At 30.8% G+C, this 21,231-nt stretch overlaps 1 protein-coding gene across 2 annotated transcripts; it reads right to left on the reverse strand.

Moving 5' to 3' along the window:
- Positions 1-1,001: 1,001 nt before the first annotated feature.
- Positions 1,002-20,411, reverse strand: LOC127730445 (polycomb complex protein BMI-1-A-like). 2 transcript variants are annotated; one of them, XM_052238871.1, is made up of 10 exons: positions 20,321-20,411; positions 16,903-17,057; positions 15,179-15,275; positions 14,676-14,731; positions 14,351-14,407; positions 8,887-8,974; positions 8,045-8,075; positions 6,313-6,411; positions 4,074-4,154; positions 1,002-3,582 (listed from the first exon to the last, which is right to left on the reverse strand). In XM_052238871.1, exons 2-10 carry the CDS (start codon positions 17,009-17,011, stop codon positions 2,758-2,760), a joined length of 1,443 nt encoding a protein of 480 aa, XP_052094831.1. In that variant the 5' UTR covers positions 17,012-17,057; positions 20,321-20,411; the 3' UTR covers positions 1,002-2,757. The 2 variants fall into 2 exon arrangements, with proteins under 2 accessions (XP_052094831.1, XP_052094832.1); XM_052238872.1 differs by lacking the exon at positions 20,321-20,411 and adding an exon at positions 17,722-17,760.
- Between the last annotated feature and the right edge of the window lie 820 nt (positions 20,412-21,231).

A 21,231-nucleotide genomic window follows, 5' to 3' on the forward strand; every position in this document is an offset into this window, starting at 1 on the left:
AAAGATATGGGCAAAAACATACTGTCATACTATTTTCCAAGTAGAATGCAATAGTAGCCTGATAAAAGATGCTAATATTTAAGAAAATGCGATAATTTTTTTTTAAAATTATATACAAACAGAAGATCTTTCCATTTATACATTAATGTTGCTATTTTGTGACAATTCAACGACATAACTTTGAAACAATTATTGCAGAATCAGCGTAAATGAATCTTGACCTATTTCATGTAAAAAAAGTAGTACTGCTTACTTATGATATATGTTCATATGAAGAATTCTATATAAAATTATATTGGATGCATTACATATATTTATCTGTTGGTTGGTTGTTTATATATATATATAGTTCGATTCTAGATGGCCGAGTGGTCTAGAGCGCTGGACACAGTGCAGGCGATGTTGTCACGATATCCCAATATAGCATGAGTTCGAATCCCGGCGAGGGAAGAACAAAATTTTGCAGATTTAACATTGTTGTGCTGATATTTAGAGTAGCAAATATAATATGTTCCGGATCGTCTAGAATAGGCGATACTGCGCAGATAAGAAAAAAAAAAGTTTAGCCGACCAGTACTTATATAAGATGGTAATATACGAAGATGATGTTATAAAATCGTGTTAATAGTGTTAATAATTTTAACAATGCGTTTATTATATAAATTAAACAAAAATCAAAACAACGGTTTTCACAATTAGTTTGATGTTAGAACGAATACAAATGTGACTCTGACGATATTTAGACGTTAATCCAATAATAAAATAAAAAGGGAAAACATTTCTAAGATTAAATATAAGATTTAAAAGAATGGACGGAAAAGGGAGAGAAATATCGGGAAGCGGGTAGGAGTCAATCAAATTCATACGTCTAAACAAGGCGGGCAGCAGTGTGTCTTAATCACATGTCAGACTCTAAATAGCCTCCAGTCTAGAAAGGTTTCTATAATAGAAGTTAACTGATATTAAAAAATGTATGACATTTGCGTATATAAAATCAACGATAATATTTAACAATTTATTTAAATTATTCTACCACAAAAAAACATATCAATAACAAATAACAACAAATAAACATCTGAACAATTTCATCTCAGTCTGCTTTTTGTTGTGCGAAGACAAAATGAATGACATAATATTGTGTCGAATAGTTTGAAAAAAAAAGAGAAAGCACAAAAAAAAGAAAAAAAAACCCGAGCCAGATGAGATTAAAAGTCATTATGAGTAACTGGGAATCATATTTTACCATATTAGAATTATGGTATGACAGAATAGTATTCTGTCTTCTTCAATTTTACAGAATTTTTTCTTTAATGCTATATGATGGTTGCTGTATTTCACTTGAATAGATTTAAGTGATACTTCGTCCAAAAAGTTTTTAAAATCTCATCAATAACTTCCTACAAACTCAATACAATTTGTAGACATTTCACATAATTTTTGATGCTCAATTCCACATTGTATCATCGTAAACACATATGTCGTAAACGCCTATGTACAGCAAATAAAAAAGGATAGAAAAGATGAACAATGAATACAAATATACACAGAAAAGGATGTATTGCATGACTCCAGTTTAAACAGACACAGTAATAATCTTTTTTACTCTAAGCATATTAAGATTCATCTGATATTTTTCCTATCTACATTTACAGATTTCTTATTATAGTTGTCTTTAAACAAACCGAGCTCCATATCCGAATGTTATGTAAAGATCACATTCGTCATCAGTTTAAAAGTCTCGGTATATATGGTTAAATTGTGTATGCATAAATGAGTAACTACATCTTGTAGAAATGCGCAGAGAAGCTAAGATTTTGGTGTCAAATTGGCTCCGGAAATCAAATGTAGTTCAAAATTTTGCTAACTCGCAGAATTAAATGTTTATCTGTGTATTTTAATTAAAAAAATGCAGTTGTTGGTTAAAATATATTCGTTTCACGGTTTTTATGTCCCCGAGGTTATCATAAGCCCAGTTTATTCCGTAAATCGAAATAATGAGGTTTTTCTATCACGTGCATAGATTCGGCACAACATTTTGGATTGTTTAGTTTCAAATGCTATTCAACTTCGTAATCGGTTTGGTATTCAAACTGTTTTAATATGAGCGTCACTGGTATTTCAGACGAAACGCGCGTCTAGCACTATAAATTACCAGCCTGGTATCTTTGATTACTTTATACAGTCATGAGATGTAGTACTGTAATTCACTACAGACAAAATGTTATACTCCGTTGACTATTTGACTCATACATTGTTAGAAATTATTGAGATTACAACAATCGACCAAAAATATTTTCACATAGGAAGTGTATGCTATGTGTATCTATTCACAAGCAAAAAATCCTTTTAAGGCTCTTTGTTATTTTAGCCAAAATGATGCTGAAATTTGTCAATTTCTTCAGACGAATATGCATGTTGACGCCAAAGTCAAATTGTGTTATCAACTCAGAATTTATCTTTTCATTGTTATCTTTTCATTGTTTCAAGTGAAGTTTATAAAAATGTGATGGATTATTGTCTCTTGTATTTTGTTTTAATTTTTGGCCAAACAAATCCAAAAATGTAACTTCTCCTTTGAAAGGTGTGTGTTGACCTGCATCAGTGACATGGATCGGGATAAACTTCTGTTCAAATATTAGCTATTAGCACCTATATGTAGTAAATAGATCATTTCGTTTTATCCATCATATGAAATATTTCAAATCCAGGAGAGAAAAAAGGAAAAAAAAGTTTTAGCACCAATCACATAGAAATTATTCAAGACATAGACGCAGTATAATTGTTTGAATCGCCATCTCTGCTCAATCGTAATAATAATTTATCACTCTTGGATTTCACTGCATTCACTGCATGGCCGTTACAAACTCCTATACATTTAGCATGTTTGTCCCCAGACATTTCGAGGTCTGCATTATCACTTTTAGACGAGTCAAGGTCACAACTTGGTTTCCTTATTTTTAATGTTAATGGTTTATCTTGAACAGTAGTTTTATTTGGCAGTATCATATAATTGTTATTTTGTACAGAAGGAGAAAGTGGATTTTGTTTGGAGTCATCACTAACATGACCGCTGTCATCTAGGTTACTGGTTGAAATATCATCGATGGGTGTGGAAGCTGCAGTAGGTGATCGGAGCGGAAGCTTCATTGGTGTGTTTGAAGATGACACCCGTTGACCGAGAAAAGTTACATATGATGTCATGTACGACTTTGAAGAACTTTCACTTTGTTTTGAAGTCGGAAACTCATCAGCTGTTGCATTGCTATTACTGCTAGTAATCTTTTCTCTTTCACTGTTTTTCTTCATTGTTTTCATGGACAAATCAATACCACAACAAGTTTCTTGCTGATCTACAATATCTGATAAAGCTGATTCGTCATGTGATATTTGAGAATCATTAACTTCACAACCTGAGTCTTCGAAACATTCATCATCAGAGCCAATGTTTGTCACTGATGACACACAACCATTACTACAAGTATCATCGGAAACCACCAGGAGTTGTGCAGTGTCAGATACACTTGTACATGGTCGTTTGGCCGGATTTCCGTAAAATGCATAAGTAATCTGAAGTACACTATCCTGTTGGTAGAAAGAGTAAGATATTGAATGTTTAAATTGTCAAGTAGATTAACTTAATATTAATAGTTTTGAAATGTTTACCTTTAAACAAATATTAAAACCTTATTCTTAATAAATCAAATTTAACAAAGATATTCGAAATGGCTAAATACTGAACTCATGAAATGATTAAAATGCTTGGAAATATCAGCCAATTGTCGATCTAACTTTCTTTCTGTAACAATACAAAGGTATGTCGACTGTAAACGGCAGACTGACATTTTTTCCATTAATTCCTTGATTTTTCTCTGGCACCGGAACACATATTATTCTTCGTATATATTAAATGAAAAGGGTGTAAATGTAATTAAATTTCTAATCAGGAATGTGGTCAGAAATTGGACAGCTTAATCCACCTTTGACTTGTAAGCAATTAAATCAAAGCCTTCAGCGCCATCGTCAAAGCTGAATGACCAACCTGTAACATTTTTCACATTTGTTTAAATGCTTACCCTCCTCCATCCAGTGATATATGCTACATCTACTAATGTGTAATAATCATTTAACAACTCCTCACCACAGAAACAATCAACCTGAAAACATGTAAAATATACCTGTTTATAGGCAATACAAGAAACAATTTAATAACTATTGCCATTGGTATAATAATATGCCAAATATATGTAACAGCCCTACATGTTAAAAGTCTCTCGATTTTTGAACATGAACGTCGCTGATCGGGAAAACAAATTGTCTGCAATAAATTATTGTTTTGATTTTGTAATAAGATGAAATCCCATGAATATTTTTATATGTACACAAAATAATCATACCAAGATGCCAATTATTTGTTATGTTACAAAATCAGAAGCTTAAGTGAAGGCATTATATAATATTGAACAATTGACATTTCAATTTCTGTAACAATGAACACGATGGAAATATCCAGAATCAATCGTTAAGATTGTATTTAGCATAAATATAGTAAAGTGTGAATGTGAAATCTTACTAACTGCTTATTACGGTTATGAAAATACAATGAAGCATATCGGAAATAAATCAAATTTAAAGGATGACAAGTAAGAAACCTAACTCAGAAGACCAATATTATATTATAATGACGAAATCCGTTGTTCGGATAGTTTATCGTATTATAGAAAAGTCAATCATTCACTTGTATCAATCCTATATAACACCTTCAGCTGTCCATTGTTTTGTTTAAAATAAGCAACAACAAAAACAAAAAAAGTATTAGCAAAAGTACCGAACTCCAAGGTAAATAAAAAAGGGGAGTTCCATAAAACCTGACAAAATCAAACGCTCGCAATTGAAAGTAAAATAAGGAACTGATTCAGCTACACGTTAAAAATTGTTCAACTGCAGTTCCTTGATACAAACAGAGACAATATACTTATCTTAAATATTTTCAATATATTTTTTATTACTAATAATTTGCAATCTTTTAAAAATTCAAACATATTTTTTTTATTTTACAAGTTGTAAACGAAATACATCCGCACACACACATATATATATGGCCGTACTTTGACCTATAATTGTTAACTTTTTATACATTGTGAATTGGATGGAGAGTTGTCTCATTGGCACTCATAACACCTCTTCTTATTTATATTAGCTTATAGAAGAGGTCGGTAGCTTAAACACTTCAAATTTTGAATGCAAGACAGAAATCACAATGATTATAGTAATAGTTTGTAGCTTAAAAAAGTGTATTTTAATTAACTTTAAGTTTCGTAGAATTTCAATGGCTTGAATACTTAATAAACAAATAAAAATAAGGCTATAAAGGAAATCGGAACCATTATCATTTCGATTTCCTTTCTATGCATCTATCAGTAGTTGCAGTTAAATTTCAACACTATCATATAAAACGATTGATTTTATAGGAATAAAATATAAAATTATCTGTAATTATGCCAGCAGAATAAAGTTTTAATCTCTTTGTATTTGTTTACTTAACAACAGTTTAAAACATAGAAATAAGGCATTGTTCTAATACGTTTAATAACGCTTTTTCCCTTCATTTTCACCTTGACAATTTTGAAACACATATACCAAATTTCGCCATACCAGATACCTAAAAAACGTATAAGGTCGGGTTCTGTGCACACGACATGTCATTGGAATACCCATAACCAGGTTCAATAAAGACCAAACCTTCGGAAAGCAAATCGAATATAACATTAGAAGGCATGCAAACCAAAAGAACCGAAACAGAATATCTGAAACCAAAATCAAAGTTGCCTTGGTGATTGAAACCTAAGTTTAGAACAATTATTAATTATACGGATTGCAACCCTTGTTTTAATACTATTATAAATTGAACGGATTGCAAAATAAATGTACCTGTTATAGCCCAATCTATATCACTGTATTTATCAACCTGATATACTATGCGGGGTCATTGCATTGTACTCAATAATTGATTATGGTCAGTTTTGATTCCTATATTGGTAGATTATTATCACATCTTTTTTTAAAACTTCCGTTGTCAATTTGAAAAAGTGTTATATGGATCGATCAAAACCTTAGTCAAAGTAGACTTGACTGCTATTTAGATACTGTGTCATATACCCAATCGCATTTAGTCTTTTCTAAAGAGATTAAAAAATTCTATATCTTTAAAAAGAAAAAAACCTGAAATACGTAAATACACAATAAAATCATTTAAGAATCAATTTAACGAATGGCTAAGAGCAACCAACATCTGTTGTGTAATGGATAACTTACCTCATAACGCTCTGGCAGTGAAAATTTCAACTTAATAAATTTCTTTAGGTGTTGTATAGAGACACCAGCTGGACATAATAAATACCTACAGTCTTCAAACTGAAAAATTGATATAGATGCATGTCAGTGTTTTTATGCTGCATAGCCATCAATCAGAGACATTTTGCTTTTAAAGTTCATAGTTCGTTGCCGTCCGCTGATTAAGACATTTTAAAAATGATTTAGTTTTACATATATGCTTATTGAGGAAAAAGGTCTGTCTTACAGTCAATTAAAAAAACTTATGAATTTGATATTCAAATTTGTATTTTCCCTTGATTAAAATTAACAAGAAAAAAAGGAAATGGACATTGAACATACGAAAAGAAAAACAAAGTATCCAAGATATGAATTATTCATAAAAAGTAAAATGACGAAAAATCTATATTTCAAGACAGAGTGAGCATTATATTTCATACTGAAGAAAAACCCACATAGATTTTCTTCCAATCATTACAATATGAAACATTTAAAGCAAGAGATTGATAATCCCATTTTTGTTATGTGGGAATGGGGTTTTATCAAATCATAAAAAGCTATAGAGCTTGACATTTGATAACCAAAAGACCTCTAAATCAAATAATCATAAGCCTGGTATCTTTGATGAGTTAAAAAAAAATAATGTAAGATTGCTTAGTTTTTCTATCTTCGTTGCTTCCTTAAAAACAGTATAAGAAACAGAAAAACTTTCCACAAGTTAAAATGTTAAAATCGCTTTCAAACAGTTTTCTAAACAAATAATAACTTTCCAGGAATTCTTTTTTGATAAAATGTCAGCATAAAGAAGAGGAGAAAGAAAAGGGAGTTTTGAGGAACTACTTAAAACTTGCCATATATATATATAGGAAAATGTATAAAACAAAGAAATATAAACAGATTAGACAAGTTAACAAAGTTATGACGTCATTATTACTTCATTATATGCGCAAATTTCACGATAAAAAAGATAAAACATGCAGATTTTACGAAGTTTTCCATTCATGTTTCCTTGGATGAAACATCGCAGCAAAATAACAATTACACATTTTCACATAATTCAACTAAATATAAAGTTGATATTTTGATGCGCACAAAATATACTCAAAGGTTGATACAAAACATGTAAACTAAAGAAATGTATTCCAAAATATACTAATTTCGTCATACTTTATTGCTATATTAACTCATAAAAAAATATTTTCATTTCCTGAACACCTTTTACCTAAGTCATAATAGGGCAAAATTACCATTACATGTATGAATTGTAACTTCAAAATTTGCACTTTGAACCAAATGTTGACCTTATTGCCCGTACTCCTTTCGTTTAAAACATGAATAGCTAAATCTCCAATTGTTTTTTTTTATGAACGTGTTACATCGGTTGGCCCGAGGTCAATCGGCATAAATCGTGATGTCATTCAACAATTAATCGGTTCTTACTGTGACGTAATATCATAAGCATTGTGACAAAGGAAGTATATATGTGAAAATGCACGAATTGAAACTAATCTATTAGAGTTCCCCGTAATTTTTAAAGATTTTCATTCCGTTTCATCTGATGATGGTCCTCTCATTTTATATTTAGTTTATGCACATTTATAGCACAAATCCTTGTTTCAGTATTTCAAACTCATGGTATATACCATGGTATATACGTCATTCAATTGGTTGGTACTACCGCTGATTTTTCTTTTATATATATACTATCAATTACCTTTTCCGTAAAAGTTTCTTTGTCTGTTACCCTGAAATAATAATAAAAAAAATACCTTCTGATTGAAGTGCAACAAGTTCATGTTTTACTAAATGTGCGCATTGTTGAAATTAAAAATTATATGTTATGCACGAACAAAACATGATAAAAAGGGTTGGAGTGAGTTTTATTTTTTAGATAATCAAATGTTTAGGATAATACATTTGTCAGTTTATCGCTGCAAAAATAAAAAGCACGTCTAAAACTGTATGAAAATCAACTAAATAATAATATGTTTGTCATTTCCGCCTGTTTAAAAAGTGATCTCGACAAAACCTCACATAAGTAGAAACAAATCTGGCAGGTTAACTCTATTACAATCTGACCAAGATATTATTTGAAAATAAAATACGGGGTGCACAAATACGTGAAGTATGAAGTAAAGTGGTCAGTTCTTTTCTATGGAAACTAGGATATTCTGCGTTGACAATTTCGTCATATCACAGTTACAAATTGCATGAAGAAGTTATTTTAAATTGTGTTAGAACAAGTAAACTTTTCATGATTTTGCGTTGACCACCTTCCTAATACATGTATTAATACATGGCGAAGTCCATATTTTGCAATTGGAAATTCATTATATTGATCTGATCAAAAATAGATCTGCAGCTTTACATAAATCTACACCTGGTGTAAAGGTATATTCTGTTAAGTTTGTTTCCTTTCCTATGCCCACATTAAATGCAATGAATCAACACTCTTCTTAAATTATGTAACTTATTAAGACTTAACAAGAAAAATGCATCATAAAACTTTGAATTTGGTAGTTATAATCCATAACGATTACTTTGTGAGGCTCTTACCGACTAGAAAACTGTAAACACAAACTGAACATCTCGTCAGAGCTAAAAACGATTCTCGTACCTTCTTTTGGAATGTTTTCTGAGGTATCTGTAAAGTAATGTAATTCCAACGTCATTTACTTACTACATTTATTTATGCTGATTGATATCCTTTTTTTTTTCGTAAGAAGCTTAACACAGACTATATCACTTAAATACACATTACATATACTAATACTGGGAAAAATCATCACAATTAAAGGAACATATCATGCAACATCAACTCTGAAGGAGATGGAACATTAAGAACATCAAATAAAATTGATATATTAAATAAATAATGAAATTCATAAACACATTCAGTAAATCAGCTTTTATATCGTGTTCATGCCGTAGGACTTAAACATGCTGCTAGTGTGATAATGGTCATTGGTATTCCGCCTAGCAATATAATGAACAGGTTTTACGTCCTACAATAAAGTGGTATTCAAAAGTGGAAGTATACAAACGGGAAACTCCACACTAAAATTTACGACAAAAGGGACGATTTTTCGTTCCCTATTGTTAATTTTCCCTTTTTGGATGGTGATGTTCCTTTGGCACCATCTTACGGTGTTTATATTTCACAACTCGTTCGCTATGTTCGTGTCTGTTGTGACGTTTTTTATTTTAACGAACGTAATCTATGTATTACTGGTAAATTATTAAGCCAGGGATTTCGTTACCACAAATTCTTCCACAGATATAAAGATTTGGTTTTGAAGTTTGGTTGTATACTTGTAGAAAACTTATTTCAAACGGGATTGCACATCCTCATTTTTACGGCAATATTGTTTACCGTGCCCGGAAATTTAGAAACGATCCTGGTAAACTTATCGATCCTTTAAATAAACTTATTCTGAAAGGTTACCAATTCAACACTGTAATTAGATCATTAAATATTGTTTTTATTGGTACTAATATTGATTTTGTTATCAGTAAATTAAAAGCTAACTAAATATTATTGTTATATACATTTACACATTCATGGATCTACAATCTGTCGATACCTGTATCTTGGCATTGCACAAGGTCGTGTTTTTCTCGGACTGTTTATGACGTCTTTACACTAAATCCATTGGATGTTGGATGTGTACGGATTGATAATTTAGTCTTAGATACATGATTTTTTTTATTAGTTGTTAGTGGCTTTGAACTAGCTGTCAGTAACTGCGAGTACTCTCAGATCTGTACTTAGTGTCTTTTTGTTGTTTGGATGTACAAGTACCCGGCCACGTCCACTTGTATTTGTAGATTTTGTATTTTTATCCATCTGATGAGTTAAGCCTCTTTCAACTGATTTTTATAGTTCGTTCTTATCTTGTACTGTTACACCACTGTCCCAGGTTAGGGGAGGGTTGGGATCCCGCTAACATGTTTAACCCCTCCACATTCTGTATGTATGTGCCTGTCCCAAGTCAGGAGCCTGTAATTCAGTGGTTGTCGTTTGTTTATGTGTTACATATTTGTTTTTCTTTCATTTTTTGTACATAAATTAGGCCGTTAGTTTTCTAGGTTGAATTGTTTTACATTGTCATTTCGGGGCCTTTTATAGCTGACTGTGCGGTATGGGCTTTGCTCATTGTTGAAGGCCGTACGGTGACATATAGTTGTTAATTTCTGTGTCTTTGGTCTCTTGTGGAGAGTTGTCTCATTGGCAATCATACAACATCTTCTTTTTTATAAAACATATATAATAATGATTGACACAATACACCTCTCTGCAGATACATCATCACCACTAGAGGACTTAAGTTTAGTAAACCAAATTACGGCTTGAACAAGTGACAGGTCTTGACAAAAAAGCTATTGAGTGCTCACATTTAAATGTGACGTCAAAGGAACTCATCTTTCCATGTCATTATAATGAATTATTAATCGATTTAACAATAGTGAAAACTTTCAATATCAATCAAATCAATTTATAATTTATGCAGTGGTTAATAAACGGCAATATACAGACAACAGTATCATCTGTATCGTATTGTGCTCACTGGGTACAAGGCGGATGGTACCATCAGGAACTAATCGTCTAACGCCAGCGGCATCAAATACCGTCGTTTTAAAAATAATGACGCTTTTTATATTAAAAAAATATTGGTGAGCAAATTTAATTCATGTTTTAGATACATTCAATCACGTAATTTATTTTGATTAAAATCTCGCAAGATTGGAAAGTAAGAGCTCCGAAACAAATGCATAAAATTAAGAATATAAAAATAGAAAATTTTGAAAAAGGCCGGTATAAAGCAACAGCAAACCAAACCAACAAAATTATTAGTATCATACAATCTACCTTAGAAAACGATAGTGATAGAAGGTGCTCTAGAACCACATATTTAAGGTTTTCATAAAAGAGCGCAATGTAGAAAGCTACCACAAATTCAAAGCAAGTCATCATTTTAACACTGCACATTCAATAAAAGCTTATAACTGCACATCGGAAACATTCAAAATTTTCTAAATGAGAAAAAAAATCAGCAATACTAAAGCAAAAGAGCTTTTCTAAAACCTTACCTTACATAAGCCGGGTACAGTTAATTTTTTTCGAAAAATATTCGGGTTTTGAAAAATTTGTGTTAATCAATCAAAATTATTAATATAGAAGTACGTTCTCCAGGTTGATCATCAGTCTCTCGTTTGTCATGCGCAGAATCTGTATGTTATTTTATGTGTAAAAATAAAAGAACAGAGTTTCAATGTCCCCCGCGTTGCACATATTTTACCTATCCAAGGTACAAAGGCAATAACTAAAAAAAAGCACTTTTTTTTGTTCTTTAATTTTTTTTTATTAATATCTTAAGAGAAATGAGGGCTTCAGAGCAAATGCAATGTGATTTCCATTATAATTTATATTTCCAAGGGGCATAACCCGTTAAAATATTTGATCAGAACTTATTTTCGAAAGTTTCAAAACACATTGCTGATATAAACCTATGATATAAGTTTCATAACATTCTGGCAAGAATTGAACACATGAGAGCGATAACATTGCAATTTTCCATATAATCAATATTTTCAAGAGGCATAACTCTTTTAAAAATAATTGATCAACACCGATTTTTGAACTCTTCAAGTACATTGATGATATAAACCTATAATATAATTTTCATAAAAATCTGGCAAGAATTGTACACATTAGAGAGCTCATAAGGCAATTTTCCATATAATTAATATTTCCAAGGGGTATAACTCTTTTAAGAATTATTGATCGGCACTGACTTTCAAATTCGTCAAAGACATTGCTAATATGAACCTATGATTTAAGTTTCATAAAATTCTGGTAAGAATTGTACATACGAGACCGATAACAATGCAATTCTCCATATACTTTATATTTTCCAAGGGGCAGAACTCTTTTAAAAATAATTGATCGGCAATGATTTTCGAACTCGTTCAAGACATTGCTGATATAAACCTATGATATAAGTTTCAAAAAAATCTGGCTAGAATTGAACACATGAGAGCGCTAACGATGCAATTTTCCATAAAATTAATGTACCCAAGGGCATAACTCTTTTAAAAATTATTGATCGGCACTGATTTTCGTACTCGTCCAAGACATTACTAATATAACATATGATAAAAGTTTCATAAAATTCTGGCAAGAATTGTACACATGAGAGCGCTAACGATGCAATTTTCCATAAAATTAATGTTTCCAAGGGGCATAACTCTTTTAAAAATAATTGATCGGCACTGATTATCGAACTCGTCCAAGACATTGCTGATATAAACCTATGATATAAGTTTCATAAAAATCTGGCAAGAATTGTACACGTGAGAGCGCTAACAAGACCGGACGGACGACGCACAGACGGACGCCCGGTATTTCCATGCCCCCCCCCCCCCCCCCCCCCCCCACCCGGCAACGATAACTTCTTTGTACCATTAACTTGTTTTGATAAGGAAAAAAGAAAAAAAGAAAAAAAGAATATTGAATCTTGAAACAATCAAACACGCACACAAAAAAAAAAACCCACACCCAACAAAACTAACACTGTGACCCCACCCCTCCTAAATCCAAGCAGATTACTGTAATTAAAAGACAGGGGAGTGAAATATATAAACAATCGTTAATTCCATCTCATAAAATATTAAACAAAACTTCAAAAAACTTACCCTCGAGAAAAATAACAAAAAGAGAGGACGGAAAAAAGATCATCCCCTCCCCTAAAAAAATAACGTAAAAAAAGAAGACTAGATATGGACGATGCCCCCCTCTGATCTGCCGAATGCATAAGTATAGTTCCACATACTTTAGATTTGACAAACAGTGATGTTGAAGTACAACTTGAAATTGTAGCGTTTTGTAAGACACAAGTAATGGTCCCAGGCTGACCATGTTGAGAAATTATAAATTTATCACTATGTACGATGATATATCTTTAATTTTCATTCTGAGTACCAAAAAAAAAATGACTAAGTCCAAATACCTGGCATTTTGAGAATATTTGAAAAAAATCAAAATCCTGTGGACATGCACACATTCTAATGTGTACAAACAACCTAAAAAATATATAAGCTGTAGCTCAAGAACTGTAGGAAGAGATAGCAGGACATATCATGTATATATATATCCGGACGGACGAACGGACGGATGGACACGGGTAAATTAATATGCCCCTCGACATTTTGTCGCGGGGGCATAAAAAAAGAAAGCATTCAAAAAGATTAAGAAACAAAAGGAATAAAATATATTCAGTGTTTAAGCTCGTTGTTAAAAATAAAATGCGTATCTTGGATCATTACTGCGATGATAAAAATGCATTGAAATAATAATCAACGATTACAATTGACAAAGACGTCTACTAATTAGTAATACTCTGTTCACAAAGATATTCCTTTCGTTTGATCAGAAGAGAACACTAATCAGATCTTTAATTTCAATATCCCCAAGGAACAACTGACAAACAAATATTATATTTAATGAACTGCAAATGAATTTGATTATTTCGCTCTTAGCATCCGTTCTGTGTTCTTCTTCTATTCGAGTGAAACGAAAGACAAAATCCGTGACTTGATGAATCAAATATAAAACTTGTGTAAGGAGTACATTGGCGACTGAAAGCTTATACGTGTTATCTCTGATAAATCTTTAAAGGCTCTGCACTGTATTTACTAACCCCATCCATAAATAATATTTGTACTTGCTGGTTTTGTTTTAAGTTGAGTTGGATTCCTGAATTCCTTTGTAAAAAAACAGCCATTACTCAGCATAACATGCATCCTGCCAATGCAATTTTAAGCCGCTTCTCAGGTTAGAATTTATAAATTTAATTTGTTGAAAATATATACGTGAAGATTTTGTCCAACTTCATGTAGATATTTTCAACAAATTAAGTTTTTACAACTTTTACAACGGTTCGATTTAAAAGTCGTAACAAGTAAGTTATAGCATCTGAAAAAAAAAGTTGATCATGAAATAGAGGGGTACTATACTTACCACTTCCGTCACTAATTTTTATATTGTCATAGAATTCTCTCCGACGTTTCATCTCTTCTGTAACAAAACAACAGATTAAATGTATAGTACGCATATTTCCAAGTTTACTGGAGATGTTTCCAATATCTTTTTCTTAATCAATTATCTTGATAAATGAGATTTATTTTTTCCATTTCATTCATTTTTTTTCATTGTTGTGCTTTTTGTTGTTGTTTTTTTTTAATTTAAACTTTACATTGAATCGAAAGTAACCATTTTCACGTAACTAGTAATTGACGCTTGAAAAATTCAGTCTGATAATGCATGGACTCTTTTTCATACTGACCTTTAAATAAACCAGGGACCGTTTTATATACAATATCTTGTAGCGTGTTGTCTGGTCTGAAAAGTGAACAGAAATATGCTACAATGTATAACAGTCTTTCTGAAGAAAAAAAAGTTCACATATCATAATATAGTTATGTCAAGCTTTCTATGTCAGGCAATCCTAGTAAAATGTAGCAGATGTAGAAAATTATTGAAAAAAACCCATATCAGAAGGCTATGTAAACATATAGAAAAAACTTTTCGATTTTTTAAGATACAAATATGAAAATAATGTTTTTTTTCAATTTAAAAGTAAAACCAAATTGTTCTTCGTCTTCATCTCACTAGTCAGAGCCACGTATTTAAATCAATGTGTTTATCTCTGTATTCATATGTATATCTTATTTATTCATTGTGTAATATTAAATCCAGGCAAAATGTTTAAATAGTGGTTTCTTTAAATAAATACCAAATAAAGCTATATGTTCTAAATGTCTTATTTCACAAATATTGAAGAAATACCTAATGTGTTCCAGTGGTCGTTTTTTGTGCACCAGCACTTCACAAACAGGGCAGTAATTACTTGTATGTAGATAGTGTATGATGCAAGTGCGACAAACTGAAAAAATAAAGTCAAAGTACCTGTATTAGCTCTGGGGTATTATATTACATTCTTATCATGTAATCATTCTAAAGCTATGAAACTTTCCCAGAGTAGCATATTGCGTTTAGTAAAGGGGCTTTAAGGATGTAGATTTGTTCATAGAACATAATACAAGTATGTGTATATATTCTCTTTATCTGGAATATTTCATTATTTGGATGTCGAGTCCAAGGGATGAATGGAATGTATAAATATGGTAACGTGAATGTATAAATACGCACTCACGTACCTTTAGAGTAAAGACGTTAAATCCAAAGCATAGTGTCTTATAACCTGTTGCTAGGCAACATTTTAATTGCCCTATCAAACACCATTCATTTTCAGGGACTGTTGAACAAGTCAAGTATAACAATTTATTACATTGAACATTGTGTTAGACTATTACATTGAACATTGTATTAGAATATTACATTGAACATTGTGTTAGAATATTACATTGAACATTGTGTTAGAATTCGCATCTAAATATGATGCACGTTATAAAAGATGTAAAATGTAACTACTAAAATAAGTAAAATAGCGAGAGAAAACGCTCTTTATTTAGATCGAACCACTATGCATACATCTACAATATTTGGTCTCTAGTGGTAAGTTTCATTGGAAATCACAGCACGTCTTCTTATTTGTATATGAAACATTTGCCACTGGACGTTAATCATTTATTGTGAGTGCTACAGGATATTCCATAAGCAACTAAAAGGAATATGGAAAAATAATTATCATAATAGATCCTGTATAGAGTAAGTGTCAAGCTGCTGGCATAGCTTTCCTTTGAAAATAAGGAAAACAGATCAGTTTCCCTATTGAACTACGGATATGAAATATTATGAATAATCTCAAAGGATATGCGAGACAGGACTTGTGTTGAATGTCAAATGCCCTCCAATCAACATGATCAATTCTTGATCTAAATCATCGTATATTCATAAAGTTACTTCCAGATAAAGAAACAGGCTACTGAAACTTTTGTCGAAATATTTGTGCCTAGTTTATTATCTATCAGTACATTTGTTTATATATATATCGCGTTAACTAAATACTTTAATAGATTTTATTACACCAAAGGCGACGAGTCTGACAGTTTAACACGTTGTTTATTATTTCCGAAAAATTGTTTCAGTGAACTGTAAATACTGATCTGCTGCAATTTCATTGTTTCGAATGTTTTATTGTACCACAGGCGCTTAATCGCTTGATATCATCTGGGGATATGCAGTTCCCTAATAAATTCATGAAGTTATGTTTAGCGATGAAGGCATGGACCACCAAAAACAACCGTGACTTACATTAGACTTCCGAGTCTTGTAAAGAAATGTACGCGTAATTCATTGATTATTTGCACTCTTTATGTTCGCAGTTACCAGTGATAGACTTCTGCAATATTTCAAAATAATTTCCATGGAGTTTTAATGTCATATCTTTTTTATAAATCGGCCTATATTTGTAACCTACAAATATGTATACTTATACAAAACATGTTGTACACCTGGGAGGATAAAAATTCTGAATGATTGTAATAAAAGCATGTATAATATTGATACACATCGATATATAAATATGCATATAAAATCCTTCTACTCACAGGAATGTAAACATTCTACAATTGATGTTGCATCTATCAGATATCCACCACATAATACACATATCAGATGCGCGTTTAATTCAGCTAATTTTAACTTGCTTTCCTCCATCCTATCACGTCCGTATCCAAATGTTTACATTTTACAGGCTAATTGCCTAAAATAAAATAAGCAATTGCAAAATAATGAAATATCAATCAAACTACTGCATGTAATTACGATTTCCAGTATGCTTAAGTTGTATTGATTCCATAAAGAAAATGGCGGAATCTGCAGGAATATGACTTGGCGGGAAAGCACATTCTATAATATCCATGAATTCAGCAGTTGGCGTGTCATGTCCAAAACGTAGCTAATCACATCAGAACTGACCATTAGTGAGATATATTGATAAGATAACTGCGGTCATTTTATTGAAATCAACAGAACCATCACGATATATTCGGCTTGTTAATCGAACATAAATTATAAACTAATAAATAAAATATGACAAATTTTAAGAAAGTGAGATGTAAAATTGAGCTTCTGCTTATAGAATAGAGATCCTCTAAAAGCAAAAAAAAAAAACAACACATAAAGTGCAGAAGTGTCAAACAATTCTTACCATAATAAAATACATAAATAACTATAATAACTAATAAAAAATATATAAAATACTTTGAAATGAACCACTCAGTATGCATTAAATCAGACGTTCATAACGTTTTGAAGTACAAACAATGTTTTGAAGTATACACAATTTTTTCAAGTATGATTTGGTATAAAAGTTTTATATTTTATAAAATATCTTTATACTGTTAACTAATAATATGTTAAATTACCTTGACAAAGGAAGGTTACGTTAGTTTCCTCTGAAAAATATTACACAAAGCTGAAATTTTGCCAAAAATGTAAGTCAGACAAGTACGTTAAACTTGGGATAGAGAAGACAAATAAACAAAACAATGCTTTAAACACGTCAAACCTATTTTATCACTTCTACTCAATAACTTTTAACACAAGTTTGATGATAATGTGTATCCGATTTACACCAAAATTACATTAAAAAAATATACCGTAAACTTATTCATAGTAGAGATTCTATCGGGTCGTCTTTTGTGACGTAGTAAGTGATACTGGTACAAGGTTGTGTACCGGATAACTTATTTGACAATGACATTTCTAAAAGAAGTATTTGATAGCAAATTAGTATGCTAAATAAAGTATACCACCCTATGTACTTTATTAAAACAAACAATACCATACACACTAGGTAATAAAATTAAACAATCATAAATTTATAAGTTATGCATTTCATAGCATTAAAACTTTTAATCTTTTACAGAAGAAAAGTTAACATATGTATTCAATTGAAACCTACTACGAAGACGAAGGCGAAGAAGAAGATAAACACAACCTGCTAAAATACCAAAAAAAATGACGAAAAAGCTACATCTAGAAAATTCAATAAAAAAAAGAAACAAACAGAACAACAAATCCAAACGGAAAAGAAAGAAAACTGAAAGTAAAATCAATTAGATTAAAAACAAAAAGAATACTTAGTTGTTCAAAACTTTATCTTATCTTAATAGTCCAAGGGCCGGTTACCATTCATAAGTCAATACTGAATAAATTGCATTTTAACTTTATGTTCGGTGAATACATTTTTTTTGTTAGTGATTAATAATAATTTCATAACGTACGATGAAATAATCTTACAATAATCACAGCAAACTCAAACAAAATGTACGATTGAAAAAGATATTTTTGTTTAAATAGACGTAATACCTGTAAATAATATTGCATATTTCAGTATTTCATAACACGTTTTCGTGAAAAATGACAACAAAAATCAATGATTAAAACGACTGCATTTGAAATAAAATAACCTTTATTCCCACATATAACTACGTAAAAGTTTAATGAAGCTGACAATCCTCAATTTACATATTCATTATTAAATCTAATTTTATTGACAGAATATCTTTTCGCCATGGTCGTTGGAAATAAATTAGAGTATAAATTGAAATTCGAGATAGTTTATGAACTTTTCACACGGTATACCATACATGTTCAACTCAATCTGTCGTAATGTTTAGTTTACTACTTTGGCAAAATAACATGTTCATCATCAATCTTTATCGAATTAGAACACGGAATTCTTTAAGTTATTCTTGTATAAATTGAAACAATTTATTGGTTAATGGTATACATCAGTATTTTGAATTCCCTTTAAACAACTAGCGTATAACAGCTAAGTGTTTGCTGTGTGCTATGACCAAATATTTTATTCAAGGGTCAGTGTCCTTAGCTCGTATATTACTAAATATCACAAGATATTAGTAATTAAATTAGATTATAAGTACGTCACTCTTATCTGTGTGAAAGTATGCAGTACACATTTCCTCTGACGTAAAAACCCTCGGATGTATTTGTGCACGAAACATTAATTTTACATTAAGTAATAACAACTTAATATCTGTATAAAATTATATAAAATGAACAAGTCAAGTATAACAATTTATTACATTTAACATGGTGTTAGAATTCGCATCTAAATATGATGTACGGTATAAAAAATGTTTTAAAATGTAATTATTAAAATAAGTAAAATAGCGCGAGAAAAATGTGCATTAAGCGTCACTTAATAAGTATATTGAAAATGTTAAAGGTCATCTTGTTTATTAAACGGCTCATGCCTATCAACTGTTTCACGAACCCAAAATTGTACCAGCATGAAGATAAATCGTTTAAAAACTAGGCAAATATTTACAGCGATCATTACATCGTTACGTTCACAGACAAATACGTATAAATCTGAGGTAAAAAGGCACTGATTTACATTAGATATATAAAACTACAAATATTTAAATAATATTGCTAATAATGCTATAATGCATGATTCAGTCAATGTAAGAATAATATTGCATATTTCAAGACGCCCTGCAACAAATACTACTCATAATAATAATTAAATAATAGTTTTAAATTTGTGACTGTTTTGTTGCTTTTCAATAGTGCTGATAACAATTCAATTACCTGTATAACAAACATGCAGGTGTAACACTTTTACGAAAAGATAATGAGCAACATGCTGTGCTGTGAGCGTAACTTTTACGCTTCTGCAAACTCTGCAACATATGGTTTTTTCAAAAACAATGCTTCACCTGTAAATACTTATACTATTTCAATATTTTTTTTTATTTTTGTAAAGAACAGTGTGCAGATTAACATGCCTATTTCCTCACTCTGTTTAAAACCATCGTCTGCACAAATGCACTTTTGTGTAAATTTATCGAACTACCGCCTAACTTATGCCGCCATCTTTCGCTACGTATGCGGCCAATGTAGTCAATCAATAGTGTTTAGATAAAAATGTTGATATGACTATGAATCTTAGTTAATAAATCAAACAGACGAATAATCAGAAGATTTACCTACCTCCATTTAAACTTTTGTGGTCACTGTGGTACATAAAACCACACACATAACCGCCGTCAATAAATTGGGTCGATACACATGTCACATGACCTAGAACTGTTGTGTATTCAGTTTATCCTGGTATTGTATGCAAATACACATTTTATGGACCAGTAACATAAAATTTAATGGTTTCGTATCTTCTATAATTTTCAAACTGTGATGGAACCTAGACTGCAACAAAACAAAATGCATGCATCATAAACATCAATATTTTTTTTAACTTAATCAACATAAATTAGTTAATTAATTTTCTTTTTCTCTATATTAAAAATCAATGTAAAACCTATTATATACGTTTTTATCGGTTACACAGAGAATATTATAAAAAGTAAAAAAAATTAAGTAATTAAAAAAAAATATATTGCGGAGATGTCTTTTATTTTGTTCATAACTTCACTTTTTTTATAAAAAAAAACCTTTACCAAGAAAAAAGTGTTGCTATTTTAACAAGAACGTATTTTTACATATTTTTACAAATTTACCCTGCAAGTAAAACATTTTCAATAATCTGCCAAATAAACTTTTTTTCCATATGGTATAGTTAAAATATATACTTATAACAGCCCTTTATATTTCTCGTTCATATTACATTTAATGAGATAATTAATTTATGTAATTGTATACAAACGAAACATTCCCTGGCTTTCGTATATATAAATTATATTTTATCCTTTGCTTTCACAAACTTAATTTTCTATGTGTTGTGTTTGTATGCATTTGAAACGGAGATTAAAAAGGAATAAGAACTGCACACTCAACAGAATACGACGCATGCATATACTTATGCAAGTATTTTGTTTACATATATATTTGTTTTTGATTTTTTTTATGTTAAATTTGTTCCAACCAAATTCATGAACAACAAAGGC

Source organism: Mytilus californianus, unplaced genomic scaffold (assembly GCF_021869535.1).
Source record: "Mytilus californianus isolate M0D057914Y unplaced genomic scaffold, xbMytCali1.0.p SCAF_2, whole genome shotgun sequence".
NCBI lineage: Eukaryota > Metazoa > Mollusca > Bivalvia > Mytilida > Mytilidae > Mytilus > Mytilus californianus.